General features: G+C 36.9%; 1 protein-coding gene across 13 annotated transcripts in view; it reads left to right on the plus strand.

Annotated features, from left to right (window-relative positions):
• Positions 1–12,804, plus strand: part of TANC2 (tetratricopeptide repeat, ankyrin repeat and coiled-coil containing 2) — a 642,298-nt gene that overhangs the window by 581,895 nt on the left and 47,599 nt on the right. For all 13 annotated transcript variants that reach the window (XM_077163513.1, XM_077163519.1, XM_077163523.1 and 10 more), the window contains one exon: positions 6,667–6,775. In XM_077163513.1, coding sequence (XP_077019628.1) covers positions 6,667–6,775 — 109 coding nt within the window. The remainder of the gene's footprint in view (positions 1–6,666; positions 6,776–12,804) is intronic.

The following is a 12,804-nucleotide window of genomic DNA, read 5'->3' on the forward strand; positions in this document are numbered from 1 at the left end:
ACTATACCATCTAATTATTTGTCAGCTCAACTCTTTTACTTCCTAACTATGTGAACTTGGATCTGTCCCTCAACCTTTTTGAGTCTTAATAATCTTCCACCATAACAATAGAAACAATACTTACTGCCAGGCCTATAGTATAGGGTTCTTGTGAAAGTCTGAAGTATTAAGTATTTTGAGAACCATAAGGTAGTGTAAGGTATTATTACTTATTCATCTTGCAGATATTTCACATAGGAGTACCTATGTGAAAAAAAAAAAAAACATGACTTCTATTCTCAATGAATTTACAGTCTGTTGGGAAACTCACTGAGTATTCTCAATGAATTTACAGTCTGTTACAAACAGACAAAGTATCCTTCAGTGGGTGCTGTAATATACAACAGGAACCCAAGGGAAAGAACCCTTGAATCTAACTAAGGGGACCAGGGAAAGCTTCACAAAGGAAATGGTGTGAACTGAGATTTGAAGAATGAAAATTAGTTGCCTGATGAACTGAAAGGGTAAGAGAATTCCAGACAGAGGGAAAGCATATTTGAAACCAGATAAGCATTTACTCTGTCTGGAATTGAAAGTACTAGGTGTGGTGGTAAAGGCAGACTATTAGGCAAGGAACAGTCTTTGGAGAAACCTTAATATTTAAAGGTTAATTGCTACACAATTTAACTTATGTGGCGTCGTAAATACAGAGGTAATGAAGACTTTTGAGCAGAATTTTTATCGAGTTTCTACTATGCAGATTATTGGGATTGGCCGGGCCAGGGGGCAGGGGGCAGGAGGGCAGGACAGGTGATAGAGAATTGAATGGAGAAAATAAGACTCTTAAATTATCCAGGAGAGAAAGTATAAAAAGAGGAGAAAAACAACTGCTAGATTTTATGCCCAAGTGACTGGCAATATTATTTAAAAAATGTTTAAGTCTTAATGCGGTTTGTTTTTAATGAAAGCAATTTTAAACAGGGAGTTTCTTTTAATACTAGTCAAGATAGAGGGATCTATTTTCTTGAAGAAGAAAAATTAAATCTCACAGGAAATCAGTGCTAGAAACGTGAGGTGGAAGCTATAGGGGAAGGAAGAGTATGTGGGGATAAAGCAAAGAAGTTATGTCAATGAAGGAAATAAAAAACATGCCGGAGGGCGCGTCACGGTGGCTCAGTAAGCAGAGTTCTCGCCTGCATGTGGGAGACCCAGATTCAATTCCCGGTGCCTGCCCATGCAAAAAAAAAAAAGGTAAAAAAAAAAACATACCAGAGTAATGTCACAAATGTCCAGAGAAGAAACAGTTTTAAGAAGGGAAATAGTCAATAATGTCTGATGCTGGAGAGAAAAAAGAAAAAGAAATCAAAGGCTAAGAAGAGAAAACCACTCTATGTAGCAATTAAGAGGCCACCAGTGATCTTAGAGAATGAAGCTTATTCATTTTTTAATGAATGAGCAAATGAAAAGAGAAACAGAAGTAAATGTAAACAAATCTAGTCTAACACATTCACACTACAAGTCAGCCAGTGGCACCATATTTATGACCGCTGTAAAGTACAAATGGAAGTTCCAACATGTAATGTAAATTGCTGTTAGCCTTTGTGTCCTAAACACAGTACTCTTTCGAAGCCCACTGAACTATCAGAAGCATTCATGTATGGATAATTAATATGCTTATATCCAAGAATTAAAGAGCTACATTAGTCACCTTCATCTTGTCCTTGACCTATATTACTTGCTCTTTGTCCTTAGCACCTGATCAAAAACAACAACAAAAGAAAGCACTGTCATCTATAGCTGGCTGAAATGCATAGGAAAGAAATGCAAACATGCTACCAGGATTTCTTGGTCACAGTAGTAAAATGAAAGCACTAAGACAGAGTCAATTCTGTGTCTAACTGAAAATTTCCTTGCTAGACATGAGTTTTCTATGGAAATTTTAAAAGGCATGAGTTTTTTATCTTGATTTTAAAAGGCATAGAGTCTTATTAATGGCCTTAAGCATAGGTGGTTGATATAAGATGTCTTTATTCAGAAGTTCTAGTCTCCATTGTATAGTCATGAATGAATCACTTATAGTAATACACCAGAAGGCTGTAATAATTTCAGTGTCAATAACTGGATAGAATTTGAGACCTTAAAATTATGGTATTTTGGGAGACTTCCGGAGAAGATGGCGGCTTAGTAAGACGCGCGGATCTTGGTTCCTCCTCCAGAAGGGCAACTAAAGAAACAGAAACAATCCGAAACAGCTCCTGGAGTCACGACAGAGACCAAAAAGGCAGCGTACCCCGTTCTGGAACGGCTGAACGGGCAGGGAGAATCCGCTGCGCTGCGGTGAGATAACCGAGGGGTGCGCGTTTTCCCGGCCGGGGCGGCTGGCTACTGGGGTCCCCTCCACGCACGTGGCTCCCTGGTCTGACTGGGAACGTTGGATAGCGGGGCCCTCCCGTCACGCTTGGCGTTTCGGGCCAGCTGGGCAATTAGGACCGGCACTCTCCCAAGCCGCGGCAGCCAGCGACCCCCGCCTCCACGCGCGGTTTCCCGGGCTGACTGCCGTGCAGACAGACGAGCGCCACGAGCGCCATCTACTGGGCAGGAAAAGAAAAACAGAGCCCAGAGATTTCACAGAAAAAGCTTTCAACCAGCTGGGTCCCACACCCAGGGAAATCTGATCAAATGCCCAGACACCAGCAGAAAATAATGGATGACGCTCGGAAAATTGAAGATATGGCCCAGTCAAAGGAACAAACCAATAGTTCAAATGAGATACAGGAGCTGAGACAACTAATGCTGAATATACGAACAGAAATGGAAAAACTCTTCAAAAACCAAATCAATAAATTGAGGGAGGACATGAAGAAGACATGGGCTGAACAAAAAGAAGAAATAGAAAATCTGAAAAAACAAATCACAGAACTTATGGGACTGAAGGACAAAGAAGAAAAAATGGAAAAAACAATGGATACCTACAATGGTAGATCTAAAGAGACAGAAGCTACAATTAGTGAACTGGAGGATGGAACATCTGAATTCCAAAAAGAAACAGAAACTATAGGGAAAAGAATGGAAAAACTTGAGCAGGGGATCAGGGAACTAAATGACAATATGAAGCGCACAAATATACGTGTTGTGGGTGTCCCAGAAGGAGAAGAGAAGGGAAAAGGAGGAGAAAAACTAATGGAAGAAATTATCACTGAAAATTTCCCAACTCTTATGAAAGACCTAAATTTACAGATCCAAGAAGTGCAGCGCACCCCAAAGAGAATAGACCCAAATAGGCGTTCTCCAAGACATTTACTAGTTAGAATGTCAGAGGTCAAAGAGAAAGAGAGGATCTTGAAAGCAGCAAGAGAAAAACAATCTGTCACATACAAGGGAAACCCAATAAGACTATGTGTAGATTTCTCAGCAGAAACCATGGAAGCAAGAAGACAGTGGGATGATATATTTAAATTACTAAAAGAGAAAAACTGCCAACCAAGACTCCTATATCCAGCAAAATTGTCCTTCAAAAATGAAGGAGAAATTAAAACATTTATAGACAAAAAGTCACTGAGAGAATTTGTGACCAAGAGACCAGCTCTGCAAGAAATACTAAAGGGATCACTAGAGTCAGATACGAAAAGACAGAAGAGAGAGGTATGGAGTAAAGTGTAGAAAGAAGGAAAATCAGATATGATATATATAATACAAAAGCCAAAATGGTAGAGGAAAATATTATCCAAATAGTAGTAACACTAAAAGTTAATGGACTGAATTTCCCAATCAAAAGACATAGAATGGCAGAATGGATTACGACCCAGCAATACCACTGCTAGGTATCTACTCAAAGAACTTAAGGGCAAAGACACAGACGGACATTTGCACACCAGTGTTTATAGCAGCATTATCTACAATTGCAAAGAGATGGAAACAGCCAAATTGTCCATCAACAGACGAGTGGCTAAACAAACTGTGGCGTATACCTACGATGGAATATTATGCAGCTTTAAGACAGACTAAACTTATGAAGCATGTAATAACATGGATGGACCTAGAGAACATTATGCTGAGTGAGTCTAGCCGGGAACTAAAGGACAAATACTGTATGGTCCCACTGATGTGAACCGACATTCGAGAATCAGCTTGGAATATATCATTGGTAACAGAGACCAGCAGGAGTTAGAAACAGGGTAAGATAATGGGTAATCGGAGCTGAAGGGATGCAGACTGTGCAACAGGACTAGATACAAAAACTCAAAAATGGACAGCACAATAATACCTAAGTGTAATGTAACTATGTTGGAACACTGAATGAAGCTGCACCTGAAATATGGTTTTTTGTTTGTTTGTTTGTGTGTTTGTATCTTTTGTTTTTGTTTTTTCTTTTTCCTTTTTATATATATATATTTTTTATTAGTATTATTATTTTAATTCTCTTCTCTATATTAACATTCTATATCTTTTTCTGCTGTTTTGCTAGTTCTTTTCCTAAATCGATGCAAATGTACTAAGAAATGATGATCATACATCTGTGTGATGAAACTAAGAATTACTGAGTGCATGTGTAGAATGGAATGATTTCTAAATGTTGTGTTAATTTCTTTTCTTTTTTTGATTAATAAAAAAAATAAAAATTAAAAAAAAAAAAAAATTATGGTATTTTGTAAAGCTTCTCAATATTTTCTAACTTTCCTATGCTCTATATAGCCTGCCAACTGAAGTTAACTTTCAGGGGTTAATAAAAGTTCAGTGGCAATGTTCAGATTTGTGAGAATGTAACAGCCCTGAGCTCAGACCTTCAGATGACACTGATGAGTCCATGAACATTATACTTGTCTAAAACTTTCTCGCATTTAAATAGCTTCCTTTCTGTTATGGTTAACATTATTCCATCAAGCAAGGTGACTTGGTATCCCCCAGAATTCAGAAATTCTGTGATGTGGAAGGATAGAACATGGCAAAATTTTTTTTTAATCCTACTGGAATGAAATCTTTCTGTGATTCCTGTGTAAGATGTGAGCTGTCGCTATCCCTTTTTCTCCAGTTTCTTCACGGAATCTTAAAAAAAAATCAAAGAAGAAACAAAGAACATGTTTGTTTTCAGAGCTCGTTGTGAAGTATCTTCAAATGCTAAACCTGGCAGGGTAGCAAAGTTCCCTATGAGAGAAAATTATCCAGTAACATTTGAGCCTCCTTTCAAGGAAGTGTCACCAACAAAAAAAATTCACTTGCTGCTTTTTCCTTATTTGATTAATTCATTAGACTTGAAACAGAAAGAATCATTTTATGTATCTGTTATTTGCAACTCTAAGTGAAAAGAGTAGATAAGTTGTGCTATTGGTGACATAAAGAACTCTGCTGACCACTAATCTGGTGGGTAGTGAAAAGATAGTTCTGTGTCTACTGTTCTCAGAAGCCATAGCAAGTGTGGCAGGAAGATATATCTCAAAGGTGATCTCGTTTCTTTAATTTCCAATTTTTTCTCACTTCTAAAAAATTGGCACTATGAGGAATATAAGTAATTCAGGATTTCAGTCATAAATGTAAATGGAAATACACCTCTTTATACATGTTCACATATCTAGCATACATACATATATACTTACACACATACATAAATACATTCACACTTAAAGAAGCATATCATAAGGATGCTTTGAGCTGGAAGAAACAGAAAACTCCAACTTAAATGGTTTAAGTAAATTTGTTATTTCATATTATAAGAATTCCAAAATTAGGGCGGCGTCAAATACTGTACAGTCAGGGTTGTCCTTTTCTTCAGTACTCTTCTTTAACTCTACTGCTGGTTTTGTTCCCAGGCAACTGAGCACATGATTACAAAAGAGCCACAGCATTATGAGCATCACGGGCAGATAGGCAACACCAAGGCAGAAAAAAAGAGATTTCTCTTTCACGAACAGATTGAGGATTTGTTAGGGAGGAAATAGGCAGAATGGATGCCATCGGGAAGCTTGTAGTCTGTTGTAGAAGATAACATATGATAGTGTAATAAATGCTATACTAAAGGTGTGGCACCAAAGAGAAGCATCAAAAAGAAAGTAAGTGGATTGAATAGAAGCCTGATAGATGCTGATCAGTAAAAACTTCACTATGGAAAAAGATTGTTAATCTATTTTAGGACATGTTAAATTTGAGGTACTGTAAAAGGAGTAAACTTGAGATACTGTAGAGGGACCTCTGGAAGCAGAAATCCAATACATTTTTCGATTTATCTGGTCTAGGCTGAGAAAAGAAGTCTAGATAAAGAAAAAAACTTAGGAGTTGTCAGGTTATAGGTGGTGGTACAAGCTCTTAGGATAGATGAGCTAATTTAGAGAGAGAACAGAATAAGACCAAGAATGACACCCTGAGAATATTCAGATTTAAAGTATTGATGAAATAAGAAGAGTTGACAGAGACAAAAAATAAAAATGAAAATCTTTAAATGCCATCTGTATGTGGGATGGGTGTAAGCCAACTGGAAGTGACATTTTATGATATTCACACATTTGATTTGGGTAAAAGCTAGGAACTTTTCAGTACACATTATTTGCCCAGTAGCAGAAACACTTCCCCCAAGAAATTGATTGAATGAGACAGAGTTTTGCTGGACGTATGGCTGGCCCCAGACAGTCTCCCACCCAAAGTAGAATTGGAGGCATGAAAGTTTCTAAAATGGGTTTCTTCTGTTTTTCTTTGCAGAAATGGTCACACATTACTTGCCTTCTGGTTTTCCCGCCAAGAGGGAAAACTAAACCGTCAGCAGACTATTGAACTGGGACATCACATCCTCAAAGCACACATTTTTAAGGTAATTAGAGAACTCTCCAGCACACTTTCTTTAATATGTGTATGAAGCTACCATTTTTTCAGTGCGAGCCATGTATTCTGAAATTATTTTGCTGCAATGATAGCCCATCTCCTAAAATGTATGGCCTTTTCCTTCCTAGACCTTTAGAAGAACCACATTTGCCATCTCTGAATTTAACAGGTAGCTTAGGCTTCCAGAAAATTTATGTTTGTAATCATTTAGGTAACAATCTTATATGCATATGAATTAAGCACTCCATATGTAAAAACCATTTCCTGAGGACAGTCATATTATAGCAATTAGTTGTGGGTTTTCACTGTGTCTAAAAAAAGATCAGAGAGCAATTACTCTTTCAATGTTCTTATCATTGTTTTAGTAAAGATCTTAATAGTCTTGGTGCTGTGATTTTTAAACTACCTGGAACCTTTCTTTGAGCTACTCTTTCCATTCTCTCTTCAATTTATAATCCCAGTTTTTCTCCTAGTAGTTTCAAAATTTTGAAACACTATAGCATCAGTTTCCCTCTCTAAACAGTCATAAGGCTGAAATAGGGAACCTAGAGTGGTATTCACAGTTCCTCAGTTTGTGCATTCATGCCCTCATTCCTTTGTTCAATACTTGCTGAAGCATTGGTAGGAGGGATAAAAAAAATTAAAAGGATAAGATACCTAATCTCAAGAAAGTTTATAGTCCAGACATTTGTGGGCTAAAGCATTAAAGTATGGAGGAAATGTGTTGTTCTGATTTTTCTAGCCTACAGTTTGCTGTTGCGTCTGCAAGCTTTGATTCCTTTAGTTTCTTCAGAGTGTTTGTCCTGCCTCAGGATTGAGAAATACAAGTCTTTAAACAATTCTCTGGATCAGACTTCCCTCGATGGATATTTTTAAAAATAATTCTCTTCCCAAAGAACGATGGCATTAAGGGCAACTCCAGCGTGTAAGCACACAGCCAGAGAATCCTGTCCATCACATGGGCAGAAAGTGAAACCCACTATGACAAGTCCTTTATTTAAATCGTAATTATCTAACAAATTAATGTTACAAAAATGGCCTTACCCAATGATCTTATTCAGTGTCTAAAATTAAGGTGTTTCATTCCAGTTTCAAGTGAACTAAAAAATGTTTACTACTTCCACACACTCTTGAGATCATTAACCTTCAGTTAGATGGGAAAATAATCTAAGTATTAACCTTCAACATCACCATCTGCCTTGAATCAGATGCAAAGATGAAGGTAATGCCTGTCTTTGCTGCACCAGAAAGTAAATACCACTTAAAAAGAAAAATGTCATGAAGCTTCATGTGACCAAATGTGACTTTATCCAATACATGGAGGACTGTACTTAAACCCCACACTCCAGTCACTAGCCAGTTTATCTTATGTTGATGCGGACAACATGGTTGCCTGAGATTAAACTGGCTCCATATATGATATAGGCCATAAATATTCTGGTGTACAGCATGTGGTGATGACATGACTGCGAGCTAAAGAATGAAGCCTTGTACTTTGGTTTTCCTGCTGCTCACTTAACAGAGTGGTCCCTGTTGATAGGCTTTAGCTTGTTGCAGATCACTGAAATTCTCACTCCCTATCAACCGTGGGTCATGAAAAGGCAGAGACAGACTTTATGGTTATAATCTGTTTCATTTAGAATTTCCATTCAGCAGTGACATACTGTTCAATTTCTGTTTCTTCTCAATTAATTTTGTGTCCCTTGTTTTACCTTTGTTCATGAAAAATCGCATATGATATCATTAACCACTTTTAATATATAAGAAGGCTGAGGGCCTGTAATTCTGGATATTTGGCTGCCTATGAAGCCCTTTTAATTCTTTTTTAACAGCTTTATTAAGGAATAATTTAAATACCATAGTTTACTGATTTAAAGTGTACAAGTCAATGACTTTTAGTATATTTACAGAGTTGGACAGTCATCACCACAATCTAATTTTGGAGCATTTCCATCACCCACAAAGAAAACTAGTGCCCATTTATAGTCACTCCCCATTTCTATCCCAGCCCTAAGTAACCACTAATCTGATTTCAGTCTACAGATTTGTCTTTTCTGGTGTTTTCATTTAAACAGAATCAAACACATGGTGGTATTCTATGTCTAATTTGTGTTACTTAGCATGATGTTTTGGTGTTTACGTTTCTTGTAGTATGTTTCTATACCTCTCTTCTCATTGCTGAATATTGTCCCATTAAAAGCATAAAATTTTGTTTATCCATTCACCAGTCGATGGACCTTTTGATTTCTACTTTATGGATCTTGTAAATAATCTTCTGTGAAATTAATGTACAAGTTTTTATTTGGGCATATGCCTTCAGTTCTTTTAAATATGTATCTTGGAGTAGAATTGCTAGGTCATATGGTACCTCTGTGTTTCATGTTTTGAGGAACTACTAATCTGTTTTCCAAAGTGACTGTACCTTTTATGATCCCAGCAACAGTGCATGAAGGTTCCAATTTCTACACATCCTCACCAAGACATTGTCTTTTTTATTTTAGTCAGTTTAGTGGATGTGAAGTGGTATCTCATTTTGGTTTTGATTTACATTTCCCTAGTGACTAATGGTGTTGAGCATTTATAATCCCCTAGTTGCCATCTGGAAAAAAAAATCCAAGAAAAGAAAATAAGATGTTTGTAAATATTGTTCACAAATATTTCGATCTATGTTGTTGTGCAGGGTGTTTAATTGGGATGAGTCAAGTCACTGGAAAGATTTTGGAGTGTTCTTAAAATAAGTTGCCTAATTCTACCTTCTAAAATCTTCCTTTGGTTGGCAAATTGTATAACATTTCTTACCAGAACATTAGCCAGGGCAGGAGGTTGAGGGGAAGTACTATAAGTTATCTGGAAGGTAGAAGAAAGATCCTTTGACTTTAGTCAGAAGGCATAGGTTCAAGTGCAGATTCTGCCATTTAGGCAGTCTCAGTTTTCTTGTCCATAAAATGGATAAAATTAAACAATATCTAATTCTCAGATTGTTTTGAGGATCATAAATATAAGATATGTAGAAAAAGATACATTGAAAACTGCAAAATACAGACACATATCAAATGTAAGGTTTTATTGTAAAAATTATTAGTATTTATCCCATTCCTGATAATAAGACTTCATAGTGAGCATAAATTCCAGATCACCCTATCACTTTAGAGATTGCCTAACATGTTCTACAGATGTACTTGGCAAGCATTTTCTTTAAAGGGCCAGATATGGCTTTGCAGCCCATGCATACTCTGTCGCAACACTTAGCTCTGCTGTTGTAGCTCAAAAGCAGTCACAGACAATATGGAAATGAATGGGGTATGGCTATTTCAATAAAATTTGATTTGCAAAAACAGGCAGAGGGCTGGATTTGACCCTAGGGCCATAGTTTGCCCACTCTTTATCTACAGTGAAAGGTACCATTCGCTGTGTTGACCCATATCCTTTTACTATAACTAAACATGGCTATATGGAATGACTGGATAAGAACTAGCGGTCCATTTGAATCAGTTGGATATCTGCAAGTTGATCACTGGTGATGCGTTTATTAAAAGCCTGACTTAATGAATTGGATAAGGCCCAAGATTAGTTTTTGCCATGATCTCAAGAATCCCTAAGATGAAACAGCTCATATTTCTTCATGCTTACCCTGTTTTCTTTTAAATATTCAGAAATACTGAGAAAGCTCACTCCAAGCTGGTAAACAGCACTGTAAATTCAAATTCTAACAAATATCAAAGGGAAGACTTTATTCCTTTTTATCTCTGACCAAAAAAAAAATCCCTTCTTGCCTAAGCAATGGTCCCAGATATCTACAAGACATTTTTCCAGATATCTGAATCTAAAATTCTCTTGAAGAAACCATCAGCTCATTATTTAATTATGGGTTATTTTTTGCTACATCCTGACTGGTAATGTGATCACATTTATCTGCCTGTCACCTTTGTTGAGTTTAAACTAAAACTTTCCTCCTATAACTCACAGAAGCAGAGGGCCAACCCTACCTTGCTGAAGGCATCAGAAAAAAGTTCATGGTGCAAATAAAAATAGTACTCCCAATTCTAGAGTCTACTTCCATATTTCAGGCTTTTTCCCTAGGTATTTACTCCTACCTCAGGTTGTTCTCAGTGCTGCTTTGTGGTCTATTTATGGGACTGTTCCACTGAAGTTCATTTACTGAGGTCTATTCTTTTTTTTTTTTTTTAACTTTTTTTATTGTGTAATATAACATATTTACAAAGCAAAGAAAGAAAAAAGCAATTCTTTTCAAAGCACTCTTCAACAAGTAGTCACAGGACACTTCCCAGAGTTTGTCATGGGCTACTATACCATCATCTGAGATTTTTCCTTCTAGCTGCTCCAGAATATAGAAGGCTAGAAGGAATAAATATTTTTTTATCATCACAGTCGACTTTTTTCTTTTTTTTTTTTTTTTGGAAAAATAACATATATGCAAAAAACAATAAATTTCAAAGCACAGCACAACAATTAGTTATAGAACAGATTTCAGATTTGGTATGGGTTACAGTTCCACAATTTTAGGTTTTTAGTTCTAGCTGCTGTAAGATACTAGAGACTAAAAGAAATATGAATCTAGTGATTCAGCAATCATATTTATTTGTTAAACTCTACTTTCTCTGTATAACTCCACCATCACCTTTGATCTTTCTCTCCTACTCTTTAGGGGTATTTGAGCTATGGCTCTGCTAACTTTTTCATGTTGGAAGGGGCTGTCAATAATATGGGGTAGGGAGATGGAACTAGCTGATACTCTGGAGAGGCTGGGTCCTCTGTAAGGTCTATTCTTACTCAGCTCCTTTTCCCATTTCTTTCTCTAGCTCTCAAAATGTCAACCAGTCTCCCACAAACAACCTAACTTGTGAGTCAGTGAAAAAAATCAAAGCCATCAAATGTGATTTTATTTAACTGTTAACCTCTCCTTACCAATACACCAATTATGTTATCAACAATTCTTACCTCCTTTTTTTCTTGTCTCCAAAGAAATGTCCATATTTCTCTTTTTAAAAATTTATGATGAGGTATTTCAAACCTTGAGTAAATCATTGAATTTTGTCTACCAGATTTAACAAATGTTAATATTTTTCTTATTTGCTTTAGATCTTTTTCTTTATTTTTAGAAATGAAATGTAACAAATATAGAAAGCCCCTTTATATCCCACAGAAATCCCCTTTATAACCTTCCTTTACCCCGTCCTCTCTGTCTGCAAAGATAACTCCTATCCTAAAACGGTATGTATTCTTCTCATCCATATTTTGTACTTTTTCAACATAGATATATATTTACAAATAACATACAGAATTATTTTATGTTTTTTAAATTTGACATAAATAGTAGCATGCTGTTTAAATAATTCTTCAATTTTTTTTTCCACCAAACATTGTATATTTGAGAGTTATCTATAGATTTAAGTCAGTGATTTTCAACTCTGGTTATACATTAGGGTCTCCTGGGGAGCTTTAAAAAGAAATACACAGTCCTGAGCCTTACGCCATAGAAATTATGATTCATTGTTCTGGGCTAGAACTCAGATGTTCTAGTTTGCTAGCTGCCGGAATACAATATACCAGAAACAGAATGGCTTTTAAAAAGGGAAATTTAATAAGTTTGCTAGATTACAGTTCTAAGGCCAAGAAAATGTCTCAGTTAAAGCAAGTCTATAGAAATGTCCCATCAGAGGCATCCAGGGAAATATACTTTGGTTCAAGAAGGCCGATGAAGTTCAGGGTTTCTCTCTCAAGTGAGAAGGCACATGGCGAACAGAGTCAGGGCTTCTCTCTCGGCTGAAAGGGCACATGGCAAACACGGCATCATCTGCCAACTTCCTCTCCTGGCTTCCGGTTTCATGAAGCTCCCCGGGAGGCGTTTTCCTTCTTCATCTCCAAAGGTCACTGGCTGGTGGACTCTCTGCTTCTTGGTGCTGCAGCATTCTCTGCTCTCTCTGAATCTCTCATTCTCCAAAATGTTTCCTCTTTTATAGGACTCCAATAAACCAATCAAAACCCACCCAAATGGGT

Source organism: Tamandua tetradactyla, chromosome 6 (assembly GCF_023851605.1).
Source record: "Tamandua tetradactyla isolate mTamTet1 chromosome 6, mTamTet1.pri, whole genome shotgun sequence".
Lineage (NCBI taxonomy): Eukaryota > Metazoa > Chordata > Mammalia > Pilosa > Myrmecophagidae > Tamandua > Tamandua tetradactyla.